This window comes from Cygnus olor, chromosome 1, assembly GCF_009769625.2.
Source record: "Cygnus olor isolate bCygOlo1 chromosome 1, bCygOlo1.pri.v2, whole genome shotgun sequence".
Classification (NCBI taxonomy): Eukaryota; Metazoa; Chordata; class Aves; order Anseriformes; family Anatidae; genus Cygnus; species Cygnus olor.
Genome location: NC_049169.1, coordinates 125,076,931 through 125,091,889, shown reverse-complemented (window position 1 = coordinate 125,091,889; position 14,959 = coordinate 125,076,931). Strand labels below are relative to the sequence as shown.

Sequence of the window (14,959 nt, the reverse complement as noted above, 5' to 3'; positions counted from 1 at the left end):
TAGCATTCTGAATGCTTTTATTAATACTAGTTCCTGATGCATGCTTGAAAAGAAATTACTGCTTGCTTTCTTCTGTTTTGCATTACAGAATCACAGAATCATCTCGGCTGGAAGAGACCTCCAAGATCACCCAGTCCAACCTCTGACCTAACACTAACAAGTCCTCCACTAAACCATATCACTAAGCTCTACATCTAAACGTCTCTTAAAGACCTCCAGGGATGGTGACTCAACCACTTCCCTGGGCAGCCCATTCCAATGCCTAACAACCCTTTCGGTAAAGAAGTTTTTCCTAATATCCAACCTAAACCTCCCCTGGCGCAAATTTACAAAATCACTGTAAAGAAAGTGTACAGAAAATTACATTTGCTGTCTCCTCACTTACAAGTAAGATTAAAAGAGAAGATAAAATGAGAATGAGATAAAATGTGTAGGATCTTTTCAGATAATTGTAACCATTTTACCCCTCAAGCACCAAAGTATCATCTCTTTTGGTGAAACCGCCAACAGATAGCCAGCAGGCTCTGTGTGCAAGAAGCTGCTGGTTGCTACCAGAAGAAAGAGCTAATCCAGACTTCAGTGCATATTTCATTGTAACAGGTTATTTCAACATTGTTTTACGTTAATGGCATTTGCTAACCACTTTACAGCATACATATTTGCATCATTTGAAAAAGCTTGATCCTTTTCAGGAATCTTACGCTACTTACTCCTGTCCAAAGTGCAGATAAATAGGCTGACCACTCAAGGACAGAATATGAGCCCTGTGGAAGTCATAGGAATTTCAGTATTGACTTCAGCTACATCAAGATGTTATGAAACGTTCTCAAAGGTGAACGAACCTGAGGCAAATCCTAGAAGCTGCCTCTAAAGTACAAGGCCCAGCAGTCTGATTTATTCACAAAACTGAATTATTTCAGAAGCTCTTTGTAAAATATGCTTGCCATTACACTGAAAAAAAAAATACTACGGTAATATATATCTAAAAAAATGCAGCGTAGACTCTGAAATCTAGGTATCTTAGTCATGTGTTTTATCATCTTTCTTTTTTGTGTCTTTTTTTTCTTATTTTTTTTCTGTATTTCCTATTGGTTCACAAAACTATTTTGACACTTTAGGAGTTTTTTAAATATTTTTTTCTTCTGCCTTATGATTTTGAGAGCTAATTCCAGTGAATTGGGGTAACGACATCAGCGTATTTCTAAGCTAGTTAAAGCAGGACTCTCAAAAACAGTCAAGCTGGAAAGTTTTTTTTTTTTGCTGAAACTTCAGTTTCTAAAATCACATGACTTTTCTGACTTGAAAGTGAAAGAAACCAGGCGCTTTCTGCTCTTACACAACAGTAAGTTTTTTGATAGTATCATTTAAAATGGAAAAGAGTTAAGACAACACAAGCACTGTCTGACAAAGATAGTATTCCCCATTTCTGGTCCCGGAGTGATTATTTCTAGGACTTGGAAAGACGTATGCTCATGAAATCCCTTGTAGTTAGGCTAGGTCTATGTTTTGGTAGTTTGTTTTGATTCAGTCTCCCTACCAGAAGACCAGTCCCGAAGGATTTCCAGATCCCTTACTGTACAAATCTTCTCTTCTACTAGCCATTGGCTGTAATGTCTTGTTTTGGAAATGCTGTTGTTCTTTGGGCATTTCAATTTTTGCTCCAGTAGAGGGTAAACTGAGTTTAGGGCATTTGCATAAATTCAAAATTACTCTTCCAGGACTCTAAGTTTGTCCCAATGCATGCCACAGGATTTTCTTGACTCACAGTGGCCACCAGAATACACACTTCTCCATGCAAATCTTTTGCAGTATCATGTTGCATACCGGCCCCTATGTCTAAATGAAAGGTGAACCTCCTACGTCACTGTACGCATACTGAAAAATAGGGTGTGAGTGTTGTGAGTAAGTTTGGGAATCCAGGTTTTAAGGACTGTTACTCTGCCTGACTTAATGTCTTCCCATACCTGAAATCACTCTTAAAACAGGTCAGATTAAGCTAAACATAAAATAAAGAGTGGACATGATAGTTGCAAAGGTTATAGAAGAGGGTGTAAAGAAAACCATGTGTATTCCGAATAATTACTTCTATACTTCTCATCCAGGCGGCCTTGCTAGTGGGCCTATAAACACGCACATCATCGAGGTCAGGATCCAGTTCTCACTCTGCAGTATGCATTTATGTTATCTCTAGGTTGTGTTCAGGGGAAGAAGACCAGGGCTGGGGATAATTTCTCCTTCCTTTCATAGTCCAAAGCTGCCTTGGGGAGCTCTACTTATTCAGGATGAATTTCTTCAACACACTTTTGTCCTCAAGGACATTAATACGTCCTGGGCAGAGTCTCAGCCTTCCTTAGAGCAGGCTCCTGGTAGATTTCCTCCTGTTGCAAAAATGCTGCTGCCCTCTGTGTTTGTCTGTGCGCTGCTCCTCCCTCCCCGGTCAGGTTAGTCAGCCTGGTCGCTTACGGTTCTTGTAAATGTTTTTTTTTTTTTCCTGTCAGGCAGGAATACACCCTGTGCCCAAGGCAAAACTTTTGGTTGTTTTGAACTCTTTTTTTCCCTATATAAACAGCTTTTTGCAAATCCTACTCTGTCCTAGGAAACAAACACAAGTAATACTTAATGTAAATCACTAGGTTTCATTCAAACATAGCAAGAAAATTTTAAAGATGTGGGGCTGCAACAAACAGAAGAATTCCAGCCCCGTATCCTGACTGTGAACAGCCTGACACAGTATTGTGCCAGCCCCCTTACAGCCTACGTAGTTCCACCTCTCCTCCAGGTGGGTGCCTTTGTATTATGATTTATTTATTCTTATTTATGGGGTCTGTGTTTGGCCCTTCTGCCAGGGAGCGCAGACAACCTGGGCGGCTTTGTGTGCCCGTGGTGACTGGAGGGTCGTGCCGGAAGAAATTCGTGGGGTACAGTTTATGTGATGCTGCTTGGTCCCGTAGTGGCCACCCAGCTCTGGTTGTCACTCAACTCCCCGGCCCCGGCCCCGGCCCCGGCCCCGGCCCCGACCCCACCGGCCCCGGCCCCAGCCCTTCTCCCTCAGCGCCCCGCCGGGGGGCGCCATAACGGGCGGGGGGGGGGGGGGGGGAGCACTTGTCACGAGACACCCGCACCAGCTGTTGCTGGCAGGGCCAGGCAGGATTCCGCGGAGCGGCGCCGCCATTGGCTGAGGGCGAGCAGAGCGGGAGCTCCCATTGGCTTGTGCGGGGGGAGGCGGGGCGCGGGCGTCTATAAATAGGGCCGGCGGAGCGAACGGACGCCCAGTCGGGGTCGGAGCGCCGCCGGAGCAGCAGGAGGAGGAGGAAAGACGCCTGTTCGCCGAGCGCCGCCGGGACATGCTCGCAGCCTGACTGACCGCAGGTGGCCGCCGCGCCCGGGACACGAATGAAGAAGCAGCTGCTCCTCCTGTTCACGCACCGGGGACTCGTCAGCCGAGGGGGCCGCAGGGGGAAACGCCGTCGAAAATGGCTTCGTTCAGTATCCGCGCCGCGCGGCCCGAGGACTGCCCCGACCTGCTGCGACTGATCAAGGTGAGGCCGTTGGGGCCTCAGGAGGGGGGCGGCCGGGCTGGAAATGGGGTGCTGGGGGGGGGGGGTTTGGGAGTGTTGGGGGGGGGGGGGTGAGGTGTTCTCGGCCGCCGCCTGGTCGCAAACAAGGCGTTGCGCAAGGCCGGGCGGCGGGGGGGCGGCGGGCGGCCAATGGGCGGCGGGTGAGGGCCCTGGGGAAGGGCTGCTGACATGTCGCTCCCTTCCAGGAACTAGCCAAGTACGAGGACATGGAGGATCAAGTGGTGCTAACTGAGAAAGGTAGGCGTGCGCCTTCGCCTCGCCTGGGCGGGGAGGGCCGGTGGCCGTGCCTCGAGGCTTAGGGGCTGCTCTGCTCTGCTTTTTCCAGAGCTGCTTGAGGATGGCTTCGGTGAGCACCCTTTCTACCACTGTCTGGTTGCTGAATTGCCGAAAGAGCAGTGGTCATCCGAAGGTGAGACTTCCTGCCGCTTATTTTTAGATGCTAAGTACACCAAAGATGTCTTATACTTAATGCTATGCATGATATGTGAGGTTTCAGCAGTGAGTTGGGGTAGGAGGAACAGGCTAACTGTTAAATGCAGTAACATATAGTGATACTCATCTGAAGTAGTTGCTAATCCTGGAGATGTGGGAAGATCAGGTATAAACAATGTACTTAATTCCAGTTAATTAAATGGCTTTTCTTGTTTGACCCTAACTTAACTTTATGTAATCCTGTTGAATCACATTTTTTCTTTAATTTGTCCCCAATCTTCAGGTTACAGTCTCTAGCTTCGCCATGTACATGGCCCTTCTGTGTACATGGATGGGCGGGGAGGTAACTAAAAGATCCGTTACACAATAAAGTAGATGATCATAACATGAGGTAAGGTCTACAGGGACAAGTGCTATTCCCAAACCTTTACCAAAGACACAGTAGATCAGAAACTTGTTTGCACGCTTCTCTTACAGTATGTGCAGAGCGTTACAGCAGATGCAGTTACAGTTCTCAGGGTTTAGGTTTGAATGTGCTACAGTTGGAAGAGTTGGTTTCTCTTCTCTCTTGAGCCATGGAATTTTACTTGAAGCTGTAGCTTTACTTAGCTTGACTTGTTGGTGCTGAAGATAAGTGTGATAGCATCAGTGTGAGTTGAGGTGCTGGAAATGCTGCTGTAACAGTTGTTTGTGAGCATGCCTTCTCTCAGTATTTACTGAGGAATACAGCTTGAAGTTTTCTTTAGAGTTCAGTGGACTGTTCTGTTTGCCGAGAAAGCAGATTTGGAGCAGTTTTCTAGGTTCTGAACTGCTCTGTAATGTTTTTACTTGTATTCCAGAATGGAAATACTGATAAATCAGTAGGGTATGTATCTGTAGAAAAAAGGCTTGATTTGGTGCTTAATATAACATTGCTCTTGAGCATTTCAGGGTGCGAAGAGGGCAGTCTTCATTCTGTTAGGCTGATAAAAGTTTGTGTTTGTATTTCCAGTTGTGTGCTTAATTCTTACTCTAACCTAATAGCAAATGGCTGCATGTCACAGCATCTGTATATTTAAACACGCATGTAAGACTTGAAAATAGTATTTTACCTTTTTAATTCAGACTGGCTAAAGCTGCACATCTTGTTTCAGAACACAGCATTGTGGGCTTTGCCATGTACTATTTCACCTATGATCCGTGGATTGGGAAACTGCTGTACCTTGAAGATTTTTATGTGATGGCTGAGTACAGAGGTATGTGTTCTGGAATCGGACAAGTTGCTCCCCCCAGGGCTTCTTTAAATTCAAACTTTCTTATTGCTGTTTTTGTTCTTTTAGGACTTGGCATTGGGTCAGAAATTCTGAAGAACTTGAGTCAGGTATGTCTAAGCGTATAAGGCTAAACACATGATAGCAGTGGTGTTGTGCTTCTGTTAACTGCATGCAAGCTTCTCCTTGAGTGCTACTCATTAACATGTCTGAGCTCAAGGAAGGTGGCAGGGCAGCAGGCAGCTTTACACATTGTCTAGGCTGTTAAACAGTGACAAGTGCTGAGCTGAGAGGTGGAATGAACTTGATGACTTGCAGTGATAGCAGTTGGCTCCTATTAGGCTTACCTGGGGCTGTTGTTGAAAGGTGTTGTTGCACTCGCAGGTTGCTGTCAAGTGCCGCTGCAGCAGCATGCACTTCCTCGTCGCAGAGTGGAACGAACCGTCCATCAGGTTCTACAAGAGGAGGGGGGCCTCCGATCTGTCCACGGAGGAGGGGTGGAGGCTCTTCAAAATCGACAAGGAGTATCTCTTGAAGATGGCAACAGAAGAGTGAGATGATTCCAGCGACTAAATTCTGTCTATATGTGCTCTGAATAAACTTCTTGCTTTGTGTTAGTAGTGGAGTAAAGTAGTGTGGTTGCTAATGCAAATGCTATGCAAGCGCGGTCATAGAGTAAGTGGTACTGTGAGCTGGAGTTGAGGTATCCGTGAAGTTGAGCGTGCTCGTATGCATCCTTTACCAGTGTGGGCTTGTAATCTTTGAAATGTATGTAAAACTTCATTCTTGTAAGTCATTCAAATGTGTACAATGTACACACTGGTAGGGTTTGTTTTAATTATTTCCTTTTATAAAAATAAATAGTTTTCACTTCATGGCAGTAGTTCTGACTGTAATTCTCACACACTATGTAACTTCAGTCACCCAAACACCTTCACAAGTGGAGTGCTATTTGTCACGGTTCCCAAGAGATGGTGACCTTGTTTCCCTGCAGGGCTGGTGGTGCGGTGAATCTGAGCATCCAGAGGGTTTTGAGGTCAATCCCAACCTCTTTAGTGCGGGGCATCCTGTGTACAGAGGAGTGCTGGCTGTGCCAATGAGCCGCACTTGGTTTGGTGGGAGTCCTTACGTGGCTGCTGGTCCCAGCCTGTTAGTGAGCGGTCCCACTGGGGGGAAAGGGGCTGGTGCTGCTTCCCTGGGGCTTTCACTGAGCTGGGATGGTCAGCCTTGGGGGAAAGCTGCACCCGGCTGTTAGTGCAGCCTGAATCACAGCCTAAATCACAGACACGGGGTCAACTGGTGTGGAGAGAAAGTATACAAACAAGAAAAAATTCCATTCCTGATGTGTAACTTCAAGTGCTCCTGGGAGTCCTACCTGCACATGATTTCAGATAAGAGTGCTGGCGCTTGCGGTGCTGTGTAGCTGGCAGCAGGGGTGAGGTGCTTCCGGGTAGCGCAGCGCTGAACAGGGGAAAGCTCACACCCTGCGTTCAACTGTTGTGTGGTGGTGAGTGAAATCAGTGCCTCTCATCAACCTTTTAATCCTTTTGAAAGCAAATGTATCAACTGGGCTTTGCAATGCTGCCTCTGCCTTTCTCCTAAGTTGGTGGTGAAAGTGGATGCATGCTGGTTTTATGTCGCTCTTCTCTTGCCCTGTAAGAACCACCACATGAATGAGAGGCTTCGTTTGGCTGGCGCTGCTTTCACTTCAAAGGGAGGAAGTGCCTCGTAACACTCCGTGGGTTAAATGAAACAAGATTTTGAACTGATTTTTGGCTATCGCATAAATCACGCATCATCTGGAAGATGTCTTAGTGGGCAGTGACTGCATCAGCCATGGGTGGCCAACCCTAACCTGAATGGGAGAACAAGATATCCCTCTGCCTAGTTCCCGCAGCAGGCTGCCCTGCGCAGGGTATTTAGCTGGTTTTCTGTTCTAAGGTGTGGGCAGGCATGTGCTGTCTCTGCCCAGGCGTGAGACGCCGCTGCCAGCTGTTCGCCTCAGGAGCAAGAAGACCGGTAAGAAGTAGAGGAGCTCTAGGAAGGCAGCGGGAGGTAGCGCGTGTCCGAGTGGTTGCCTGGACAAACAGGCAGACTGAGCCCAGAAGCCGTCACGTAAATTACCCTGATTCACTGGTGGTTCGGTGGGCTGCAGTAACCTGCTCGTGCGTCTAAACCCTAGTGGAATCCGGTTTAAGTTACTTTAAGCTGGTTCTTTTTGCTCTGTGTCGGTCCAGCGGGCTTAGATTACTAGTGGAGTAGTTTAAGAATGCTTTTATTCTCAAATTAACAGCTCATTAGGTATCTGGGACGGAACTGCTTGACACTCAAGCCCCAGGCTTCTGGAGCATAATCAAGCTATCAAAGCTGCATGAGTGAATGCAACGAGCTAACTAATTAGGCATTGTAATTAGGAAAGTAAACAGCTTAGGCAAATTTTCAAGCAACTTAAAAGTGTTTATATCTTGCTCATCTTCTGCCGATGCAGTTTACCATTGCATTTTCTAAATGAATTCTGCTGAAATAGGTTCTCAAGGAACCACAGAAAACAAGGTAGGTAATGGCGAATGAGAAGACCTTCCCCAGCCACCCGTAATCGTGTCAAACCTTCCTTCACACCTGCAAGGACAGGCACTGGCTAAACTTTCTGGATGTGACTTGCATTCGGCAGTAGGGTTTTAAAATCAGCAGCAATCCTCTTGTGGCTATGATAGCAGAGCTTCTACTGGAGTGATGTGGTGATGGCATGGCTCGAGGAAACACTGATGCTAAGAAGTCCTTCAATAACTTCTTCTCAAGTTATTGTGGGAGCAATTCCTTCCAGCGCAGGAAATGCTGAATCAACTCAGGACTTGTGTGGGGGCTGCAGGCATCGCAGTCTTATTTATCTTATTTCCTCATTACATTTCTCCTGCCTCTGGGGAAGAGTTAGAAAGCAGGTGTTATGACAGAGACGGTGACGTCTGTGGGGAAGGGCAACGATCAACCCTGCTCTCAGGCTGGAGAGAGTCTCTTTATGCCGGGCGAGCCAGCAAAGTCGCCACAATTAAAGCCTTTCCCATCTGATGGGGCTGAAAATGTGGCCTTGGGCTGAGGGGAAGGGGACAGGGACGGGGACAGGGACGCTCACCACCGTCTCGCTGCTCGCGGTTTTCCTGCTCGCAGGCTCCCTCGCAACCGTAGCCATAGTGACAGCATAGAGGGAGGCTTTTTGTCTACACCATTGCAATTAAAACATAAAAATGTGTGAGAAAAACAACACTTCCCCCTCCCCTCCTTCTGCTCGCAGGGGTGGCTGCGGAGTTGTCCCGAGAGCAGCCCGGCGGTGCTTGCGCCAGCCCCGGCCTGGGAGCTCTGCGTCCTGGAGCCCCGCCAGCTGACCGTGGAGGTCTCGCTGACACGATGTCGATGTCAGGGGGAAAAACACCAGCTACGTACGGAGCAGAAACACAGGAAGCGATTGCAAAACGTCCTTCCCCGCGGCGCTACCAGGGGCTGGGTTCTCGCCTCGCTCCTTTTGAGGCGACAGGGAGGAAATGCAGAAGACGAGAATGCCCCGAAGGAGGAAAGCTTGCAAGCTTTTTGGGGCAGCCTGAAACGCTGCAAAACCAAGCGTGTAACTTCAGCTGAAGGGGAACCAGCTGCCCTTTGCCCAGGAAGCATCCCCCGTGCCCCCGCGCCCTGGCACTGCAGCCCCCTGGCCCACCCGGGGTCGTTCTTCAGCCACTTTTCCAGGGGACCCCACAGAGCTTGCACAATTGCTTTGCTTCCGTAGGCAAGGTTGCTTTAGTGGGTTTTGGGAACTTTGGTTTCAGAGAAGTGGCTGCAATTTAAATAAAGGCATCAGGTGCTCTCTGAAGCAAAACCAAACACAGCTAGTGTTTTGGCTGCTGATGTTCAATCTCAGGGTGCAACTTCACCGTCCGGGCATGGCTCCCTCCCTGTGCTCTCCTTTCCCCCAGGACGTGGCTGATCAGAAGCCTTTGCAGCCTGAAACGATAACCACATCTGACAGCAGAATAAAGCACAGGTACACCCTCCGACCAAAAATAGGGTGGGGAAAAAAAATCCATCTCCAAACCGGTTTCGGTTTCATTTCACAGATTTACAGGAGGCCAAACCAAAAGAAAAAGCCCCAGGGGATAGCTAGCTCACGAGAGCAGAAAACAAACACCGGCTGCAGAACCTGCTCTGAGTTAAATGGTTTTGTTTATTTGCATGTTTCTACCTTTCACGAACCAGGTGTAAACCCATTGTGTTTACTCAAAAAAAAAAAAAAAAAAAAGACATCTCAATTTCCCGAGGCTCTCTTTTCCTTCTCTGAAACAGGTTCAGAAGAACCGGCTGTGGTGAGGCAAAACCTGGCACCTGTTCCCCCTTAACAGCACGTGGTGGCGTCCCCATGTCCCCTGGCCACCATCCCACGGGGGGCAGAGAGAGGCGAGGTGACAGCCACCTGCAGCTTGGTCCCGAAGCCATCCTCCACCTGGGGGAGAAGCAGGAGGCAGCGGCAGCGCTCTGCTTGGAAGCCCAGCGGCGTTCCCAAGGCGCCTGACTATTGCAGAGGTGCTTAGGTGTCTACAAAATACATCAGTGGAAATACAGAGGGAGGTTTTCGAAGCTGGTTACTGTAATTAACTTTTCGACCACTGCGAAGGTATCTTTGAACTGTCCTCCTCTAACTGCGCTTGTAATGGTCAAACTCCAGGATCACCCTGAACCTTCACATTTGCCCTGTTTCAGTGGCTGGCACAACAGCAACAACAACAAACAGGTGGACGGGAGGAAACAGAAAAAACATCACGGTTTTGGTCTATGGTCTCGTGCCTTGTGCAATCAGTTTGGACAGCAGAATTGTGCTTTTTTCCCCAAGCCAACTTCCTGCTATGAGCTAACACAGATTCGCAGGAATGCTTCCCACCGCACAGCTTGAATTCATTTTTGCTGCAGTTGCAGGCACGTGCATCTTATTCCTTTTTGCTTCAAAAAAACAAGATTTGTGCCGAGGAGCAGCTCCTTCCTTGCCTGGGATGTTACAGGAGCAGGAGGCGATGCTCCAGGGGCCTCCTGGGACATGGGATGTCTGTAGCGAAGGAGGGTCCAGCCAAACCAAGAATTTCCAAAATGTTTTGTGTTTCTACTGCTTGTTGTTGTTGTTTCTAATTATCGCTACTTCTTTATTGCTTACTGGATTGATCTTAATCAGCACAGGCTGAGCTGCAAAGAAAAGGAGGAAACATTTCAAATACAGCTAATAAAGACCTGGGGACCCAACATGGGGACGGCCAAGAGTGGTGCTGGGACAAGCCCACTAACCCCGAGGAGGTGGAGGCTGCCAGTGCAGAGGGGGCAGAGGGGCCAAACCCTGTGCTCGCCGCTCCTAGGGGTGCCAGCCTCTGTGCAGAGCTCTGGCTTTGCTGTTGGGGCAGAAAACGTGCAGGAAAGATCAGGCAGGAGGAGGGTCCACAGAGCTGAGGAGCACGGGGCAGAGCCGGCAGAGGGAGGCAGCCACAAGGGCTAGCATCAAAGAAATGAAGCTGTCTTAACCCGGCTTTAAACAAAATGAGCTGAAGAGTCAAGGGGAGATGGCGGCCAGTGCTCGCTGTTCCTCAGCCTCGTGAGGAAACGCACCCACTTTATGTAAGGACACATCTCTGAGAGCTGGCAGGCTGTAGTAAGGCTGACAGGACGAAGCCCGCCGCATGACGAGGTGCAGCTGGTCCTAATGACAGCGAAGTGAGGCCAAGGCTAAACAATCCCGAGGAGGAAAACCTTTCCATAAGCAGATACTCAGGATTTTAGGCATCAGACAGCTACCTTCTCAGCCCAGGGAAGTAACAAAATGATCCTGCCTTTCCACGCCGAGCTTGCCATCACGAAGCTTTGTCAGAAATTTGACTACAGAAGTCCTGCGGGGAGTTACGCCCAGGGGAAGCCTCATGTGTGTGAGCAAGTCATGTAACGGCCAGGACCCCAGAGCTCCTTTTCTTGCCATTTGGGCTTGGTGTCAGCAAGCTGTTATTTTGTGCTGTTGAAAGCCAAAGCACTTTTCACCCCTGCGGTTCAACGTCCTCAGGCATCCCTGCTCCGCTCCCAAGCAGAACCAGGTCTGCCTCCATGCACCCCTGGCCACGTGCCCCCCAGCACAGCCCAGGCAGCTGGAGCTTTGCTTACACACTTAGCTCTGGTGTCTGAACTAGGGTTAACTTATGGAATAAGCACGGGGCTGCAGAAGTCATGGGTCCTCTTAACTCACCTCTGAAAGTGAGAAGGGTTTGTGTGGGGTGGAATATGTGACACTATTTCCCCTTCTTAGAGAAGGTGTTGGGCCTTCAGGATCCAAGAAGTGATGCTTCTTTCACTTAAAATATAAACCATCCAGTGCTCCTTTTTGCAGAAGTAAAGAATGCAAAGCAAATGCAGACCTGCCTTAAGCCACGTGCAGTTTGAAAGAAAAGCTCAAGACATGCTTGCATGCAGTGAGTTGTGCTGTGAGGGCCTCGGGCTGCTTCACCATCTTTTCTGTGCATATAAATTCAGCCACGGTAGTCTTGCTTCATGCAGCTCCAAAGAGCAGGGAGTTCATCCCTCTGGAGGTATCGGGGCACCTCATTCACCTGGTGGGGAAGGGAAGGGAAGGGAAGGGAAGGGAAGGGAAGGGAAGGGAAGGGAAGGGAAGGGAAGGGAAGGGAAGGGAAGGGAAGGGAAGGGAAGGGAAGGGAAGGGAAGGGAAGGGAAGGGAAGGGAAGGGAAGGGAAGGGAAGGGAAGGGAAGGGAAGGGAAGGGAAGGGAAGGGAAGGGAAGGGAAGGGGGCAAGGAGCTGGGCACCCACCAGACCCCCAGGACCCCTCCCTGCCACTGAAGGGCTGACCTCCTGCTTCACGTCCCGGGGCAGCGCAGGTCTGTCCAGAAAGGTGCCAAAAATCAGACTTCAGCATCACACGCATCAGTGCATTCGTTGCAGGCCGATGCCTGACATCTTGGTGAAACAGGCAGCAAGGTTCATGAGCCAAGAAATACAGCATGAATGCCCCCAGAGGTGCCCTCTAACCTTATGAAGTTTAGGGGTCAGCAGGCAGGCCAGCCCCCACGCTGGCTGATACCAAGGGGTTGTGCCAGGGCTCAGTGCTGGTGGCCATGGGGAGCCCCACAGCCGCTGAGGGATGACACCAGCTCATGCCGAGGGCGAGATGCCCCAACAGGCACCAGCACACTGTCAGGAGGATATTCGGGGCTGACCTTGGTCTGCCCTGGCTGCTGGCACCCACAAGTGACCTCTCATGGATATCCAGTAGAGGTGCCTCCACTAATTACAACCCTTCTTCAGACTAATTTATTACAAGCGTAGAGCCTCGTGGCTATTTGTGACTCACGTAATGGATGAGTTAGAAGGTGGGTGTGAGCTGCTCTTCTTTTGCTCTGTTAAAGGCATAGTTACAAGACTTTTCCCAGATAAATATAGTGGAACCTTAGCTATTTCCCAGCAAGCGCAGTGCCTGAGCGGTGATGTCCCCGAGCAGGGACACCCAGAGCAGGCTGTCTGGGGCCATGCTGATCTCCAAGGAGGCCACGCTCCTCTCCAGGCTAAAGCTTCGGTGGTATTCTCATGGGCAACTTCCAGCCAGGTAAGAGGAAAACAAAACATGGGGCTTCTGCGGGGGGCACAGGGCTGGGGGTGTGCCAGGTGCCACAGCAGCCTCTGAGCGAGCCTTGGCTTCCTCCTCATGTGCCCTTGCAGTGCCAAAAGGGCTTCAGGCTGCTCGCTTTGGGCACGGCGGGGGCTGACTGCTTGCTTGGAGAAACCCTGCCAGCTGGTAGATCTCCTAACAGGGCTTTTCCCCCTCCTTAGGCGGGACCTACTATTTGCTGGAAGTAGCATTCTTTGACAGTATGTTGGTACCAAGTGTGGGAATTAGATCGAATTTTAACTGTTCAAAGGCAATGCTTAAATGCATATTTCGTGCTGAGATTTCTTTTGATTGTTCCAGGTAACATATTCTTTAAACATTTTGGCATTTAAACAGTTTGACTTCAGGAAAAGGAAATTAATATGAGATGCTAAAAACATTCCTAGAGAACCTGACTTGTAGCAAGGTGTACAGAAGAGCAAGCAGGTTGCTTCTCCTGGGATGGAGATTTAGCCATAGGCTTATTCACCAGGTCTATTTAACTTGTCCTAAGGAAAAAAGGAAGGGAAAAAAGAAAAAAGAAGAAAAAAAAAGGAAAAAAAAAAAAGAGGAAGGAACTAACCAGGCCTCTCCAAGAATGCCTGTGCCATTACAGTACCCTAGTTGTTTTTATAGACTAACAAGCTGGAGCCATCAGTTACCTTACTGAAACTGAGAGTCAACACTCTGAAATAATTTATTTTATGATAATTTCGGCCCGGTGGTGCTTTTGGGTGAATAAATGTTGTTGAATGCCTTGCTGAAAAGGGCACCAGCTGTGTTTTATGGTGCACACTTGAAGGTTGCAGCTGCATCTCATGGCTCCGTGGCAGCAGCCCCGAAGGCAGGGATTTCCTGCCGAGTGCTGAGCTGCCCAGAGGCTGCTTCCTTTAAGGTGGGTCAGTGCAGCGAGGGGTTGTCTCAGGGCAGGAAAGAGAAAGGAAAAAAGCCTCTGCCTAAAAAGAAACTGACAGGTTTCGGCTTCCTGGCCGGTATTTTTAAGGCTTGTTAGAAGGAACCTGGTGCTGCAGGAAGCGCGGGTGCCGGCCCGCAGTGCCTTGTGACTGTGACGGAGGAAGGCGTTTCTGCAGTGTGGGATTTTGTGCTCTTTTCAGTGGTGCCCAGCGCCAGGCCGAGAGGCAAAGTGCACAAAAAGAAACACACCAGGAAGCACTGCTTTGCTGTGTGGGTGAGGGAGCGCTGGCACAGCCCACCCAGAGGTTGTGGGGTCTGCCTAAGAGTGAGCTTATTTGTTCTCCAGCTCTCGAGATAATAATTGACCAGACTTTAAGGAAACGCTGCCTCAAAATCAGTGATAAAAGTTGCCGGCAGTACCCGCACTCGAGGAGCGAGAGAGATCTGGGCAGGAGGAACCTGGACAGCAGGGCAAGCAGGAGCCATCCTGGAGTCACTCTGGAGAGGCTGGGCAGGGCCCAGGGCCGGGGGGCACTGAGATGGTGGCCAGACAGGGGTCTGCAGGGCAAGGCGGGGGGGGGCAGGCGAGGGAAAGCAAGCTGGTGCTGAGAACTAAAGACCCAACGTGGAAACTTTGTGGGGTGTTTGTCAGAGGAACCCCAGGGTCGGGTGCCAGCAGCGATGGCCCAACTCCCCCGGGGAGTGGCCACCTTCGTCCCCCCAGCCCAGGAGCCCCCTCAGGGCTGGCTGTTGGCTGCTGAGCCGCCCCAGAGGCTTGCAAGAAACACCAACAGGCAGTGTCGGGCCTGTCCATGGCGGCTCGCCCCGCAGCCTGCCCAGGCCTCAAAGCATCGTGCTCTGGAGGCTGGCGACCCACGGCAGGCCCCAGGTGCCTCGTGCCTCCGCTGCACCCTCGCGTGCCTGCTGGAGGCTCGCAGACGCTGGGGTTTGTTTCCTCCTGCGGTTCGGGAGTGAGTCATGGGCTGGCTGAGGGTGCTCCTGCACCTGCTCCTGCACTCTGGCGGTGCCTCAGAGGACACAGGCAGGCAGCCCGGATAACGCAGAAGTCAGTGGCACGGACCCGAGCATCGTGCAGGACGGGGCTCTCTGCTGGCGG

At 50.0% G+C, this 14,959-nt stretch overlaps 1 protein-coding gene across 1 annotated transcript; it reads left to right on the top strand.

Annotated features, from left to right (window-relative positions):
• Positions 1-3,271: 3,271 nt before the first annotated feature.
• Positions 3,272-6,135, top strand: SAT1 (spermidine/spermine N1-acetyltransferase 1). Its single transcript, XM_040531843.1, has 6 exons — positions 3,272-3,539; positions 3,764-3,815; positions 3,904-3,987; positions 5,144-5,245; positions 5,330-5,370; positions 5,645-6,135. The coding sequence occupies exons 1-6, from the start codon at positions 3,474-3,476 to the stop codon at positions 5,813-5,815; spliced, it is 516 nt and encodes a 171-aa protein (XP_040387777.1). The 5' UTR covers positions 3,272-3,473; the 3' UTR covers positions 5,816-6,135.
• Positions 6,136-14,959: the final 8,824 nt, after the last annotated feature.

Excerpts from the sequence above, each read along its gene's own strand:
- SAT1 (XM_040531843.1), top strand. The coding sequence starts at position 3,474 with ATGGCTTCGTTCAGTATCCGCGCCGCGCGGCCCGAGGACTGCCCCGAC. Across the intron at positions 3,540-3,763 it reads ACCTGCTGCGACTGATCAAG|GAACTAGCCAAGTACGAGGA; the intron begins GTGAGGCCGTTG and ends GCTCCCTTCCAG. Across the intron at positions 3,988-5,143 it reads AGAGCAGTGGTCATCCGAAG|AACACAGCATTGTGGGCTTT; the intron begins GTGAGACTTCCT and ends ATCTTGTTTCAG.